The sequence below is a fragment of the Cupressus sempervirens genome, chromosome 7 (genome assembly GCF_028749045.1).
Source record: "Cupressus sempervirens isolate cs-2001-9-10 chromosome 7, ASM2874904v1, whole genome shotgun sequence".
In the NCBI taxonomy this organism is placed as follows: domain Eukaryota; kingdom Viridiplantae; phylum Streptophyta; class Pinopsida; order Cupressales; family Cupressaceae; genus Cupressus; species Cupressus sempervirens.
Genome location: NC_143124.1, coordinates 443,525,874 through 443,542,846, shown reverse-complemented (window position 1 = coordinate 443,542,846; position 16,973 = coordinate 443,525,874). Strand labels below are relative to the sequence as shown.

General features: G+C 36.2%; 1 protein-coding gene and 1 long non-coding RNA gene across 3 annotated transcripts in view; one reads left to right on the top strand and one right to left on the bottom strand.

The window, feature by feature from the left end:
- The window catches only part of LOC149547493 (histone-lysine N-methyltransferase SUVR3-like), a 54,004-nt gene extending 41,214 nt beyond the window's left edge, over positions 1–12,790 (top strand). The window contains exon 2 of one of the 2 annotated variants that reach the window (XM_089791668.1): positions 12,277–12,790. In XM_089791668.1, the coding sequence (XP_089647794.1) occupies positions 12,277–12,668 (392 nt within the window). In that variant the 3' untranslated portion in view covers positions 12,669–12,790. Of the gene's footprint in view, positions 1–10,950; positions 11,239–12,276 lie in introns of those variants that run through there. The other variant, XM_089791669.1, reaches the window with a different exon arrangement.
- LOC149547492 (uncharacterized) lies at positions 3,621–16,267 on the bottom strand. Its single transcript, XR_016353874.1, has 2 exons — positions 15,975–16,267; positions 3,621–3,952 (listed from the first exon to the last, which is right to left on the bottom strand). It is a non-coding gene; the product is annotated as an uncharacterized LOC149547492 (long non-coding RNA).
- Positions 16,268–16,973: the final 706 nt, after the last annotated feature.

Genomic DNA, 16,973 nt, shown 5'->3' with positions numbered 1-16,973 from the left:
AGAGCTACTAGCCTCTATCTCATGTGAAGAAGCATCCAGTTGTGCTTGATACTCATTTTCTGCAAAGTCTTGAATGCTCACTTGTTGATCAAATGTACTATCCTCAAACATGACAGTATCCTCAACTGTTGTAACTTCATCCAACCCAACTGTATTGGAATCACTATATGTGTCAATCGCACAATCCGGTGTGCCTGTGATATCACCTTCTGGCTCAACCTGCACAACATCTGTAACCCATTCTACCTGTGAAGATGATGCAGATAAACCATTACCTGAAGATATGCTAATGTCTCCCTGTATCGAATCAGCACGTCTGTTAAACTCCTCATACAAGTTTCTGCTTGTCATAGGGAAGGTATGATCCTTAGGCCTATCAAAACATTCAATTAGTCTCTCCGTAAACTCTACATATGAGGTAATGTGTGCATGACCCATAGTGACCATACCATGATGGCACCACTCGTGTGCTAACCCATCCAGGTGAATTGCTGCATACTTAATAGCTTCTTCCTCAGGCATAGGGTTCATTTGAAAGTATGTGTCAAGCCTTTGAACCCAAGCTCTTGCTGTAGACTTCCCCGAGCCATCATAATATGGTAATTGAAGTTTCCCTACTTTCTTCCGTAGCTCATAGCTCTGGTTCTTATCATGTCCACGAGGCATATGCTTCATCCGCACATCTATATACTACCTAAAGGTAATTGCAGCAATAAAATCGGGACCTCCGGCTTCCCAATCTCTCCTCAACTGGTCCTGTATATCAATGATCTAGGGCTCTGGTACGGGCTGCTCTGCGGCTCTAGGAGGAAATGTGGGAATCATGGGTTTTGAACTCACTGTCCTAGCTTGCTGGGGTGCATGACCGAAATTGTTCCCAACTTGTTCGCCTCCATTATGTGCCCATCTTGATTATTACCACTCTTGTTATTAACATTTTGATTATTTCCTCCACCCACATTAGCATTCAACCCCATTTGACAAGCCATCATCTGCATCATAAGCTCAAATCTCTGACTCTGTTCCTGTGCTCTTTGCTTTGCTGATCGCTGTCCCTGTGCTAAGGTGTCTAATAATTGTAAAAATCTTTCCTTTCACTGATCTGAACCGGCATTCATTTTGTCAAACATTTTTCTCTCTATCTGGCTATTTCAAATTCCCTATAGGACCTCCACAGGATGGCAGGACTTATAGCTCTGATACCACTGTAATAACCCCAACAGGGTATAACTTCTTCAAACACCAAAAATCTTTATACTTCAGTTGTTTGACATTTCGTCAAACACTTTGCAAGTAAGCTCTGATACCACTGTAATAACCCTCCTCAAATCTACCCTCAAAAAAACGCTGATGAAAGCTCAAGGAATTTCATCAAACAATTCACATGCAAGGGACATATGACTGATATAGTTTTTCAGCTGGCTTTAAATGACTCTTTTCCAATTTGCATCAATGAAAAACTTGTGCTAGAAGACTCCAAATGGATTACACAATGGCCTAACATGAGTGTGCTACTAATTTTGACAATATTTAGTGCATATATATGATCTAAGCATGAGAAATGTACACCTACAGCCAACTTGTATTTTTACAAACAGTTGGTGTGCAAACTAACTAGCTAATAAATAATGATATTAAATTGCTTAAATGACACTAGCAACTATTATCTTCTTAATTTGCAATGAAATTTCTAATACAATGCTCATAAAATGTGGCCAAGACTTTTGGCATTTACATGGATTACAAATGATAATGCTGGTATAATGCACACTTACAGCTGAAACTGATAACACCCTAAAAAACATTACTAATAAAAGAACCTGGTTGTAGATGGCTGTAATAATCTTCTTGAATGCTGCCCCTTCTGAGTTGCTTTTTTCGAGCTGCTTTTTTGGACTGCTTTTTCGGTTTCGCTTTTTTCGGACTGCTTTTTCGGCTTGCTTTTTCGGTTCCGCTTTTTTGGACTACTTTTTCGTACCCACTTTTTCAGTCTGCTTTTTCAGTTCCGTTTTTTCGAACTGCTTTTTCGTATCCGCTTTTTTAGATTGCTACTATTTTGAATCTCAAGACCATATCTTTCAATGGCGTCACGATTTTCAGCTTGAAGGGATTTCGTCCTTCAAACTATTGAGATATAATCTCCAAAAAATTCCTCAATTTCTTTGATATTTCCAAGCCTGCTTAAAAGAAGCTCTTCCATTTCTTTTATAGTGTTCTCACAAGAGCTCCATCCTTCGTTTTCTCAATGTGGGATAAAACTTCACTCCCTTTATGTAACTTATGTCTCCAATGTTATAAAATAAAGGGGACTCTTTTAATTTAAATATTTCCCACAAACTATAGTCTATGCATTAATAAAGTTAAATATTTAAATTTAACTATATAAAATAGCTTTATCAATGCAAAACAAATCTTATCAATGATAAACAAGTCTTCTTGCCGATTTTAAACAATTACCATTGACATACCGCTGCCACTGGATGTCCGCCCATGCCCAAGATGACTTACTATAAATAGTAAGTATGCCCAAAGTTGCCTCAAAACCCCTCAGAAAGACCTGCAACTGAAACTATCTAGGCCAAATGGCCTCTAGGTCCCTTTAATGTCCTGGTTAGCCTACGGGACCGTGGGGAAATAGGCTAACGACAACATCATGCTATGAATGCTAAAAAAAGCGGACATTACATAACACAAGTGTTACAATACAGCAAACTGGCGGCAGATTAGATGCCAAGATACTCAAGGGGAACTTGTTAACAAATGTCTTTTTACAATGATAATGACACACACTTCCTTTAATCATACTGACACATGACAAATTCTGACTAAACATCACACCACCCAAAAAAAAAATAACAATAAGTAGCCAAACACTCAATGTCTACTGGAATAGTTATCATACACAAAAATGATTCTATTGTTAGACTCGACATGGCCAATGAAAGATGTTACAGCACAAAATTGAAGAGGTATTTTGGATTTCATCCAAGTGTCAATAGCAGTTACAAATGGTGATGACAAGGAACCTTCAGCGATGCCACTTCATCAACCCAATCAGAAAAGGGAAGACTATAAGTCACGAATGGTAATACCTCATGAGCTTGATTAATAAAGACAGTTACATTATGATTAAATCTCATAAAGTCTGGACGGTGGTGGAAACACAAAACATGAACCATTTACAGAAAACACAGACTCACATATATATCAATACTAGAAAACATCGAGAGAAAATTAAGAGCAGAACAATGAAGTCGCTCGAGCTTGAGCGTCATGAAAATGAGAAGGTTTGAGATCAGATTTAGTTTGCACAACCATTGCAAGTAGGAATAATATCTGCTGCTGCTATCAGTTGAGGTACGAATTTTACTTCTTACCGCTACTGACAATCAACTCTTATAGATTTACCTATAAAATACTCAATACAAACTGCAAGAGATACACAAACTAATGAACAAGAGAAACTCCCTTATTTTCTGTTATCCAACCTGCTATGAGACCATGATAATGTTTGCTCAAAATTAAAGATACACAACAATAAACAAAATAAAGAGCACTAAGACACAGAAAGACACAACAATTTATCTTGGGGAAACCCTCCAATTTGAAGGGAAAAACCCTGCACACCAAAAGCTATATCTCTTTTATTAAGTAATAGAGGGTTCAGTACAATGCTTCTAATCAAATACCAAGCTCATCACACAAAGCAATGACATATTTGTAGAATTGAGAGACTCTCCATATAATAACAGAAAGTCTCTTCATTTTCCAAATGTATGTCTCTTCATGTTTTCAAATGCATCTCTTCATATTCCCATATGTGAGTATATGAAAGAGCACCATGTAGATAATCAGGCTATGTCCTGCAGATACAAACATCAACATAAACCTTTGAGCTTGAATCTGCCTTTGAAGTCTTGGACATCTCCTAAGGTTGTTCAATGAAGATCATCTTGCAAAAGAAAAGAAAAGTAGTAAGCTCACAGAATGATAAGCAAACACGGAAGAAATCTAAAACATTTTATTTAAATAAAATTGCATTGACATCAAGGTAAAATGACAATTGTTAATTTTAAGATCAAACCTCTCCTCCTCTTGCAAATTTTGATATATTCTTTTGGACAAGAATTCAGGTTAGATCTTGATGCATGGTAACCCATCTTTATTTAATTCTTACCATCTAAAATTCCCTCCCCCTTATACAAATCTAACTTCTTGCTTACAAAGCATCTTAACATTTTGGCCCGAAAGAATTCTGAATTTAGTCAAGTAATTCAAATCTGTAATGTGAATTTGCTCAATACTAAATCTAACATGAAAGATGTTTTGCTTTAAAGCATGTTCAGATTTTTCTTTTCTTCCTTACAAATCTCGATCTTTGGGAATACATTCAACCAAATTGAATGCTTTCAACAAGCTGCACTCCCTTCCAATGTTTCCGCTGCCAACCAAGGATACCGTTGGCCGAAACCATAGGCCAATTCGGCACTCATCTGAAAGTATATTTCTGCTCTATGGACTGCAGAGGTATTTCGCTCAGAATTGGTGACAAAATGAATGATTCAAACCTCCTTATATGCATCCAAAGGGGTGAAATGGCACATTTTTCCATGAGGTTGACTTTGGCTTGAATAGCCAATGAAATCATTTTGGTTGATTTGTTTTATTTAATCATGCAGGCCAACCTGCCAAGCGGATACAATGATTTTTTGAATTTGTTTAGTGTCTTAATGAGATCGGTCCATTTACATGCTACCTGTTTGAGTCCTTTTGTTGGGTGGAATTGAAAGATAAATGAGGATAAAGGGAATACTTTGAGGGTGATCCACCACCCTTAGAGGATTTATCCTCGCTCGACTTGATTTTCCGCCAACATCTAAAAGGCTCTCCTAAACTTGTTCAAACCTTTCAAATCACTCATCCACCTAATTGCTTTGTCACATGGGAGGAGGCAAATAACGTTTTGAATTCTAAGGCGGAATCCTTATGTTTGAGAGGATAAGTCACCGGCTAGGTGAAATTTTGATGTGGCTGAGGATAAAAATCCTTGTGGGAGGTCTTTTTTGTTGATTTCAAATACTCGCCTCCACCTTCCTTTCATCATTCCATTAACTTGACTTTGCATTTGTTTGCCCAAAATTTACATTGCCTACAACCAAGCAGAATTTGAAGTGGCTTAATGATTTCTTGGTTGGGTGGAAATCCTGAAGTTTTGAGGATTTTACTACATCACTTAGCCCCAATCTTAAAACATATCCCCACCCCCACTTCTCTCCCACCTTGTTTTGCTCTTGCTATTCCAGCTTTCTTAAGACCCACTACCCGAATTTCTTTATACAGTGCAGAACGCATGTCTTATTAAGACTTTTTTTGCCAATTCAAATTTGTTCCTCTAATCCTTTAAACCATTTCAGCTTCAACATGATCAAGCCTTAAGTCGAGCCCTCAAAACACGATTAGTAATGAAACTTGTCTTAGATCTGATTTTGAATTCATCCTAGACTTTCATGAGAATTTTGAACAATTAGTCATAGGTGGGCTTGTGAAGTAGGCCTGGGTTTTAGCTCATAACGGGAGGGCGAAAATTTGGATTTGAAGAGGATTTTATCCTCAAGGGCAGGTGGATTCCGCCCTACCCTGAGGATAACTCATGTAACTTGGTGCCTCCCATGCTTAGCCAATTTAGGCCCTCAATCATGCCCCCTTTCAAGGTGAAGTCACAAGGGCTGCCGCACTTACTGGCCACATCTGATCTAACTTGAGCTCTAGCATCCCTAACCATTTCCATTCAAATTCAAACCGAGCCCCTGGAGACTTCAAATTGTTGCTATTCAATACCCTAGAGACCAAGAGTGATTACTCCTATTGGCAAAGCGAAAAGATAGGGTTCCCATGTGCGACGGGGCAATAGTGTGAAAACCTCACAACAAGACCCTATGAGGACTCTCTATTTGCTGAGTTTTACATTACCATTCAAGGGAATAGTCAGAATTGATAGCCATTGTGCTTTAAGCCTTTATATTTAGCTTTGGTGCATTCAGTCAACACAAAAAAATCCATGCATACAAAAACGATCACGAGGCTTACCAAGACCACTTTAACTCACTGCCACAAACAGTCATTTCTTGATCAGTGTTGTGCTTTCCAAGAAAGTTAGAGTTCTCCTTTGCCCACCAATCAGCCTATGGGAAAACTTGGAAATAGGTTTATTGTAAGGTTACATGACTCTCTTGGACTCACCTAGATTCCTATGAGTCAATGGGTGAGCTAGGTCAAAAGAGACCAAGGGACCCAAAACTCGGGTTTGGGCAAGTCTTGCAAGACTTGCTAGAGAGCCTATGAGACTGGCTAGACTTGGCAAGTCCCAAGCCCAAGACTTTGCCATGCAGGTGGAGATAAAAAGCAGTTAGAAAACAAACAAATAAAACTATTTACATATAGAAGAGTTTAAAATAACTAATTTTCAGAAGCATTCCATGTAATACGATTTTATGCCCCTATGAGGAACCCTCTATTGCTAATTTTTACATCGCCACTCAAGAGTATAGTTAAAAATAATCAGTATACTTTATATTTGGCTTTTTTGCATTCAGTTAATACAAAAACAGTTTCCATGAATATTAAAATTTAAAACCATCACGAGGCTTACCAAGACCATTTGAGCTCACTATCAAGTATCAACAGAGTCATTTCCTGATCTGTCTTGTGCTGTCCAAGGAAGCTGGAGTTCTTTGCCTACCAGCCAGCCTATTGGAAAAACTTTGAAATTAGGCTTATTTCAAGGTTACAAAAACTCTCCTGGACTTGCCTAGAGTCTCTGCGTCAAGGGGCGGGCTAGGTCAAAAGAGGCCTAGGGAGCCAGGACTTGGGTCTGGGTGAGTCTTGCAAGACTTGCTAGAGAGAGTCTACAAGACTCATCAGACTTGGTAAGTCTCGAGATCAAGACTCTACTGCGCAGGTGGAGATGCAAAGCAGTTAGAAAATAAACAAAAAACTATTTCTATTTAAAGAGTTCAAAATAAATATTTTCTTAGAAGCTTTCCAGTCATTACGATTCTATGCCCCTATGAGGAAGCCGTTATTGTTAATTTTTAAATTGCCATTCAAGAGAATTGTCAAAATTAATAACAAATATACTTTAGTGCAAATTTTTAAATATGTAGCAGCAGGAGAAGTGTTGTATTATCTGATTCTCTCTATTATTTAACACACACACACACGCACACACACATGCACACGCACACGCACACACACACACAGATACACACACACACATGTGGACATACGATTGATATTATTGAAGTTGTCTTCATTGCATTATAACGCTTTTAGTTATCGGGGACTTGATTAGAATGATTTCCATATGTTATCATTGTCGGCAGTTTGTTTGTTTATTTGTTTAAACCTTGTGTTAAGAAGAGCATGGCCCATAGAGCCATGACCCTAAAGGCCACGTATAATCATGTCCCTATGGGACATACACCTCTTCCCTTGTTATATATCTCAGGTTGATTAGAATGATTTCCATATGTTATCATTGTCGGCAGTTTGTTTGTTTAAACCTTGTGTTAAGAAGAGCATGGCCCATAGAGCCATGACCCTAAAGGCCACGTATAATCATGTCCCTATGTGACATACACCTCTGCCCTTGTTATATATCTCAGGTCGATGGAGAAGTCTAATCACCAATCACAGCGGCAGTGCATTAGTCTTATTCCAGCTACAGTAAATGATTACAGCAGAATATACAATACAGTTTATACTGAAATAACTGACTGTCATACGTTAGTGATTCATATCAGATATTATACCGCAGATCAGTTTATCTTTCAAAGGTCTTTGAAACAATAACACAAATATCGTATTGGAGAAAATATGCATGCATACATTGATACCTACACAAACATGTACACCCCAGTTGCACATAAAACATCTATCCTACCCAATATGCACATAGATCAGATATTCCCAGATACAAATTTGATATATATTTTATATTTAGGTTATATACATATCAAGACAGTTGATATATGTTCTGAAGACCCTAGTGTATCCAACAAAACTAAAAAGGAAAGAAGAAAGCTTGGCATAAAATGAAAAGAAGCTAAATGGTACTTGCAAAGAAGTTAGAATAAAACAAGTGTCTATTTTCACCCATACCATAATCTTTGAGAACATTTTTGGTTAATTTTGACCGCTTTGAGGTATAAGGCATTTTTTGGAGCAAAAAGGGGGCATTCTAGGGCTTCTTCTTAGCTGTAAAATTTTACTTCCATTTAGTTATTTATACATAGACGATGCTATACCTTTCTCCTTATCAAATACTAATGGGTATTCATTCTTTCAAGATATGTTTCAATATGATGGTATTCAGAGTTTTCACTGCTTAACAGTTTTGTAGTCAAATAGAGATCCAAGAGCTATCATATCAACGATTTTTTAAAACTTGACATGTTTATAGAGGATATTGAACTCGTCTTTGTTCATATAACTTACATAACCATCATCCAGGATCTAGTGTGGTGTGGATGTCACTGAGCCCAAGACACTAGCAGATATTGTGGCTGCATCATGACCGAAGACCTATCTTGGACACACATGTAGGAGGGCTGGGGGGTAGTGTGGTGTGGATGTCACTGAGCCTGAGACACTAGCAGATATTGTGGCTGCATCATCACCCAAGACCTATCTTAGACACACATGTAGGAGGGCTGGGGGGTCGAGGCATATAGTCTCCTCTGAGCCATAGACTTCTAGCTTTTGTTTTTAAATATTTTTTGGAACTTTTCATGTTGTGGGTTTCATATTCCATGAATTTTTTATATAATTGACACTATTTATATATCTACTGTGCTATTTCCTTCAGTTAAAATTGGCAATTATACTTATGTGATGTATACTTTTGTGTGTGATCAGAGTAGCTTCTATTTAATGAGATTATTGTCTTTGAGGTTTAATTATTAAAGGTTGCATGATACAAATTTTAAACCCCTAAAATCCTCTGAATTTGTTGGACTTTTCAAATTGCCGAGTCTGCACCAAGTGCGATTGCGAGTCAAAAATCAGCTTACCAAGTATGAGCCTTGTAACACTTAATTGTTCTCAAACTCATTATGCTTGAAAAGGACACATAACAGTACAAATGATTTTTTTTTGGTGAAATCCAATGTGGGAAGAAAGCTTAAGCAAGAATTTGCTACCAAAATTAGTTGAAAAAGCTTGCACTTTGAATGCTTCTAGAACACTTTCCTAGCATATAACATAATTGAGCATCCCAAGAATCCTTTGCAATGAACTACAATCACAATCTTTTGTATCACAAGAGTATCACAATCAGGAAAGCCTCTAATTTGATCTTGTCTAAGCTCTCTCAACCTTTGCAAATGTCCTATTCTCCATTTCTCTCCTGTAAAAGACTGTCAAACTTATAATCAGACTGTGATATCAGACTGAGGTAATACTGCTCTAAATGTATCAGACTGTGGTAATACTGATATATTCTTTGATTTTGTAGGTAATAATAATAATAAGTCACTGCAGGTATAAGTCAGTCAACTATCAATTTAGAGATAAGTATTTCTGTGATTTGTCTCTGATGCTCGATCTGATGTATTAATGCAGAAAATAGGACCATTTATTGATTTCGATGGTCATATCTCTTGTTTGAATCCTTGTCTTATATTTGCTCCAAGGAACACAGTCATAGATGGTCAAGTCTATACACCATATGTCTCTTCATGAAGAGACACGATTAGATATAAAAGAGCATTTATTAAGGAAGCCGATCCTAATCGGGTGTGATTAGGTTAAACTAATCATCTGCAAACTTCGATCTAGAATAAACAATCATAACCACAATTTGTTTGCTTGATTGAACATGATCCAAGAGAATGCTTCAGAATTTATACTTAGTTTGATGATGATAATTTGGTCAATTTCAAGAGCTATTTCACTGATGGCAGTAACTGTTCTTAAATATGTATGTGTATGCATGTATACCATGAACTGGTATACATACATGCACATATGTATACAGATTTATCAGATCAATCCTTGAATTCTGACCTACGCTACCATATCTTTAACATCTCCAAAACATACTCCAATGGGGGTATTTGTGGGAGAGGAAGGGAAGATGAATTGACAAAGAGGCAGTTCCATGTTGTCCATGTGTAAGCGATAGCAAGAAGGTCAATGTCTTTTCAGAAGACTCTTAAGCTGCCACTTTGCTTGTATGTGATGAGTTTGACAACAGTTTAGCCTTTCACCTCTCTGCTGTTCCATATAAGGCAAGTTTGACAGTTATCAAACTTCTTAAGATGAATTGGTTGCGGCTGAACTTTTCACTGATAACTAGTCATGCGACTTGCTAAATCATGAGTTTGCATATGGACTTGAACTGGTGTTTATTTAAATCACACTGTTCTTCAAGAAGAAATTAATCATGTAAAATAAGCTATATCACTTTAAACTCCTTGTGCTGTTTTTGATTCTGCAAAAAAATAGCATTTTCATGCTCTCAATGTCCAACTGCGTTTGAATGTTCATCTGATAATAAGTGGTGTCGTTGGAAATCGCTCGACTCTTCAAAAATACTCCAAATAGGTAAAAAGTAAGTTAGACACTTAAAACTCCCTTGTGCTGTTTTTGACTCTGCAGCAAAATTGCCCTTTCTTGCTTTCAACAGTTTAACTGTATTTGATTGTTCATCTGATAATTTTCAATCATCAACATACAGTCACCTTTCAAGAAAAGGCTTGCTATATCTAAATCGAGAGATGTTCAAGTTCAGGAGTACCGCAAACTCAAAAAGAATTTCGTATGGGCCTTAACAGTATACTGCAGATGGTTGTGCCAAATACTCTTTGCCTCAGTTTATCGGCTTCACTTACCTTCATGAATTGGAAATGCCAATAATTTGAATTACGTGGGTGTTGACATGCTTGACAGGATTCACCTCCATTTTTAGAAGATATTCTTTATCAAATCTTGTACCTGAAGATGGGCTTACTGCATCTTTGTTATCAAGGAAGGAGGTTTCCCTTCAGAAGCCAAGTGAGTTTTTCAAACCTCTTTGGTGTAGCAGATCTCTCATTCCAGAAAATGGGATGATATTATATTCCAATCCAGGGTGGAAATGGTTTTTGGAAAGTATTTGTACTTTGCTCACCATTTCATGTAGATCTTTCATTGTGATGTTATTTGTTACTATCGTTCATATGATTACCTAAAATAAATTGCCACTTAAAAAGTTAGTATATTATATTTCTCTTCTTTGGAAAAGGTTAGTTAAGGAACATGTAAATGACATTGTTTTTTCTTTTTTTGAAGAGGTAACAATGTTTTTCTACACGGTTTCTCTTTTATCAATATGGCTAACATGTACCCTGTCTATTAACAAAATTTCAATTACAATGTGCACTTAGAAACTATAGTTATTGTGATATTGCTATCAGGATTTAACTGTGTAGTTTTTTTGAGTCAAACTCATTGACCCATGGTTCATGAGTAGTGATTCACACATGAATCCATCTCTGACCTAGATCCAATGAGTACTAAGTGTTCCATTTATTGTCATGAGAGATGGATAATGAGTGCTAAGTGTTCCATTTATTCTCATGAGGATGGATTCATGTGTGAATCACTACTCATGAAACATGGGTCAATGAGTTTGACTCAAAAAAACTACACAGTTAAATCCTGATAGCAATATCACAATTTGACTTGCTGTGGAAATATCTCCTACTTACAACTATAGTTATGTTTTCTGACCTTGGTGAGGTTAGTGTGCAGAAGTATTGTTGTAATGAGGAGCTATACTTTACAAATAGGCTTATGTGACATAGTATTAGGAACTTTCAAGGTTTATGCTTTGCTGTCTTCATCTGTAACTCATGGTACTTAAAAACTATAGTTATGTTTTCTGACCTTGGCGAGGTTAGTGTGCAGAATTAGTATTGTTGTAACAAGGAGCTATACTTTAATAAATAGGCTTATGTGACATAGTATTAAGAACATTCAAGTTTATGCTTTGCTGCCTTATTTGTAACTCATGGTACTTTCAAGTTGTGAGATTGATGCTAAGTTATTGTTGAGATGTCAAATCTGTAAACATGTAAATTATAACACAGTTGGTAGGATGATCTGAATTTTTGTTGTGTTTTGGGATTACCACTTGTGCATTTTAATATTCTGTTCATGAATCATACTTTCAGTTTTATGAGCCACGTTTGAGGAAACTTGGAACTAAGTTAATGATAATCCTGTTTTCTACAGGTGAGTTTCTGACAACTACAGAAGCTAGACAAAGACAACGGCACTATGATAAAGCTAATTTGAATAAGCACAAATATTCTTGCGCTTTGCTAGTCATAAGAGAGCACCTCCCTTCAGGTCAAGCATGTCTTAGGCTAAATATTGATGCTACAATAGTTGGTAATGTAGCTCGGTTTATCAACCATTCGTGTGATGGTGGTAATCTATTCCTTACATTAGTTCGGTCTTCAGGGTCAGTTCTTCCCAGGCCGTGCTTATTTGCATCAAGAGATATTTCCGCAGGTGAGGAGCTGGCCTTTAGCTATGGAGTAGCTGGAAAAAACTCAAAAGCACTAACTTGTTATTGTATGTCTCCTGCTTGTTTTGGGGTGTTACCATCAGAGTCAACATGATTAGTCGTGCTTTCCTTCGGTAAATTATTAATATTTAAGATGATAAGTTTTAAAGGGAAAATTCAATATAAAATGAACTCACTCTGATCGAGTACTCTATAACCATTTCAGTTTCTACGAAAGATCTTTGTTTTGAATATTTCCTGTAGATTAACTGTAGTTGGCTGGTCTTTATTTTCTGTTCCCATGTCTACTATTGGTATGTGGGCTTTTGTAGCATCTGAATATTCATGGAATGTTCTGTAGCTGTTAGAAAGTTTTGCCTCTGGGTGGGTTTCATTTCGTAAAATACATAGTTTCTGGGTTGGTGTATTTTGGATGAAAGCTAGTGGTTTTTCCTATATGGACTTTTAATTAGTCTTTAGCAACTGCTGAAGTAGCTATACATTATTCGTCAGGAAAGCACTTTAAATTCATAAATTTTAGCAGAAATGTCAAGCATGTTTATTTCAAGTAGATCTGTGTTGGCATAAATGCTTTCGTCACTTTACGTCGCTCCAATTTCATCTTGGAATACATTTATCAACGCTGAACAAAAATTCTTCGAGTGGAATCAAAATAATTTATATATTATCATCTCATTTGGTTTCGTATATATTGAGAACAATACTATTATGAGGTAGTGGAAGTATATGTTACAAATGCTCGACGATCTTTGAGTTATTTTTCCGTCACTAGCATCAGTTATTTCTGTTCATGTGGATACTAATCAAACATTTACAGCTTGTTGCAACCAAAATGCCGAGTCAGGAGAAATTGGTTTAGTGCCAATTTTCGGGGGATTCATTCCAAACCAGATCCATTAAGTAGTTTTCGAAGAAAATATACGAGTAAAGTATATATTGGTTTTATCTACTTGAAAAAACTATAATTGGCGTATATTCTGTTATTCCATATCTTTAGGCTGTAACTTTATCATTGGAAGAACTTGATCAATTTTCCTTTCGAGTTAAAAGACAAGAACATGACCTTCAAAGCTGGTTTTAGCCGTTAAAAACATATGCCAAGCCCTGTGTAAAATGGTCATCTGTGGTGTGTTTAAATAATGAAATAGAATTTATCCAATATTAGAAATTCACAGCTCACACTGTAAAGGGTTTCAAAATTACAGAAGCACATAAAGTAACAGAAATTGCGTTTCTGTTCATCTACTCACTTTTGCTTTTGTAGATTGTACAAATTCTTTCAAATCTAGTCAAACTAGGCACTTAACGCCATATTACAATTACTCAGAATTATGACTGCCGTCATCTATTGGCTACTCAATCAGGTTTACGATTGCCGGCATTTGCTGGCTACTTAATCGGGTTTATGATTGCTACATCCGATTTCTGTTGGGTTTAGCTGATATTGGTCGAAGACACTCAAATATGGCCATACCGAGATTCTGAGTTGACAATCAATATTATTGTAAGACGTAATCCTATATCGAAGTGCACAAGTAATTGTGGCATACAGAAATACAAACAAATGCATTGTAGTGGTATCATGTGACAGGCCAAAAGTTCTACAGATTTTGAGGTAAGTTTACCAGAAGTTTCATCGTTATTAAAAGATTGAATCCTTAAAGCAACAGGCATTAATTGCAGAAATTTCAAATACTAATTTGAAATTGAGGCAAGTTTTCTGAAATAATCTGGAACGATCTGTAAGTTTTGGGTATTGATTGCGATGAATAGTAATTCTTAAGGAATGGCTGAAAGGAAGATGGGCCATTATATCACAAAATCATAAAAGGTTCAATACTCGAGGATTTTCTTTACTCTGATAAATAATCGTATCTCGAACTAATGGCTTTGATAGTGGACAATAGTCTAATAGAGGTCAGGATAAGACATATATGTTAGAATAATTTTTTTAAAAATAAATTCTAGTTCGTAAACCTGCAATTGTCACTTGAACAATTAGTGTTAGGTTGGCCACCCATGGACATGGACACGAAAGATGGGTGATTGTAAAAAAAGGGTGGGATGAAGATTTATTAGTCCCTGCCTAAAAGGCAGGAGACTACTTTTCAACTGCTTTTTCAGTATTAGTTTCTTCTTTGGAAATGAGGAAAGATGGAAAAATCATACCAAAAACTATAGTGTGGAAGAAATTATGGAATTAAATACAAGTCATACTTTATTTCTCTTGGCTATTGGTATTTTTCTCAGTAGTCTTCTCCATAATATTTTATTTAGAAAATTTCAAGAAAAAATGAAAGTAAAGGTGTCATTAGTTGGGAAGTTTTATGTGGCATTTTGCATGTTAGGTTGGTAGCTATACATGGCATGTATTTTCTATTTCCAAAATCAAGTGTGAAAGATTGGGGTTAATGATTCTATTATTACAGTACCATGATCTGCACATTCTCATATATCAATTTCTTTGGAGTGTTTTCATAATTTCTCCTACCTATTGTCTAGGTTGCAGATTTAGAAACCAATTTTTGAGCAGTATCACCTATCTTTCTATTTTGATTACAAATTATTTTTTCCCCATTTTACATTTATATATCTACCAGATTCCACATTCATTATTCAATTTAGCATAGGAAAATTATATCAGACAAGGTTGTTCTATAAGCTGAGATTCAACTAAAATTTCATGCTGCTTTGAACAAGCTGAGATTCAACTAAAATTTCATGCTGCTTTGCTTAAAATTTTAGATTTTATCTACTAGCCTACAAGAGTGTGTCGTGAAATTCTACCCTTAATCTACTTCCAATTCTCACTAATTGTTGTGTAAATTGCTTCAATTTGATTGATTCCACCTTTTCTCTCAAACCCCTATACAAAAGCTTTCATGGGCAAGGCCACCGGGACCCCCTAAGGTCCAATTGCAGACGAGCTGCTGCTTAAATTAGCCATTGTATCACCATCCCATTACTCCAATGTCAGGCCCGATTGATCCATTTGCACTACTAAATGGTAGGAGGGCAAATCAATTTTGGGTCGTCTCAGAACAAAACACAGAATAGGAGAATATTAGTGATAAAGCGTGGAAAGGAAGTGGCCTTTAATCAATCTTCAGGTTTGGGTCAGTAATATATGAGTTTTTTTTTTCTAGAAAGAGCTCGTATTTCTTTCTTCGCCTACATTCATATTCGTAATCTTTGCAGTGGGTTTAAGTTACATGAGTACTCCGATGAATGACAATAGACATGAAGGAAGAAGTACGAACACCATATTAAAATACAAGAGATTTATTCTCAAGTCCAATGGCGATGCCCGAGCATGAGAATAATAAAACTATTGAAACAGCAGACATTTGTGCCTTAGCTTTTTTAAAATTCAGCGAGTCATCTTATTTTCGAGCCTTACCTGCCCCCATTGGGATGGAACATGGACATCAATTACATGAGCAAAGTTATTCTTGGCATGGATGATCAAGGGTTCAAGTCTCCTTACATGAGCTTCTAGCCTAAATGTACATCGGCGATGCAAACACTTGGCTGACCTTCCAAGTTTCAGATTATTTCATATATTATTCCTGCATAGTTTCACTGATAACAATAACAATCTTCTTTTCGATGTCATATTTTGGTAAGAAACATTCTCTTTGCCCTCCACCACACTCGCTTTCTTATTAGGAAACACCCACATCACATGTGACAATGCATTTTCTTTTCAATTAGTTTCTTGCTATTTTATCAAACATAGAATAATCTAACTTGATGATTTTTTTTTTAACCATGGCTCTTCACTTAACCCTAACTGAATGGTTATTCAAGTCTTTCCTTTCCAATGGTAAACTATGTTGTGTTGTGGACTTGGCTGTAATATTTCAAATATTTTTTTATCAACATTTGGAAGAAGTTGTAATGAAATTGTAAACTCATTTCAATAAACGATTGCAGATATGAGTTGGTAAAATGCTATCAAAGATCTTTTAAATGTTTTTAGTAATATTTATATGTAAATTAGTTTTGAATTTATTAAGCCGATTCATATAAATTATTTTTTAAGCAGATTAAAACCTTTTATAAATTATTTTTTAACTAGATCAAAACCTTTCATTAGTCTTCACATTTTAGTATTAATCATACATATACTTACATCACACATTTATATTTATAATGTACCAACATCTATAAAATACTTTAGGTAGGAGGGAAAGGATTGTGCAAGTATATGGGTCTCATCTCAAGAAGCAGATGAATAAGTTGTCTTGGTATTGTTGACAGAAAAATGAGAAGTAAAAAATGAGAATCTAAGGAGTTGGATAAATGACATGATAGCCTTCTTGTCAAGAAATGGATATCCTCAGGGATTGGATAGAGCTAAAAGAAGATAGTTCAGATTGTAGTCAATTCCTTATGC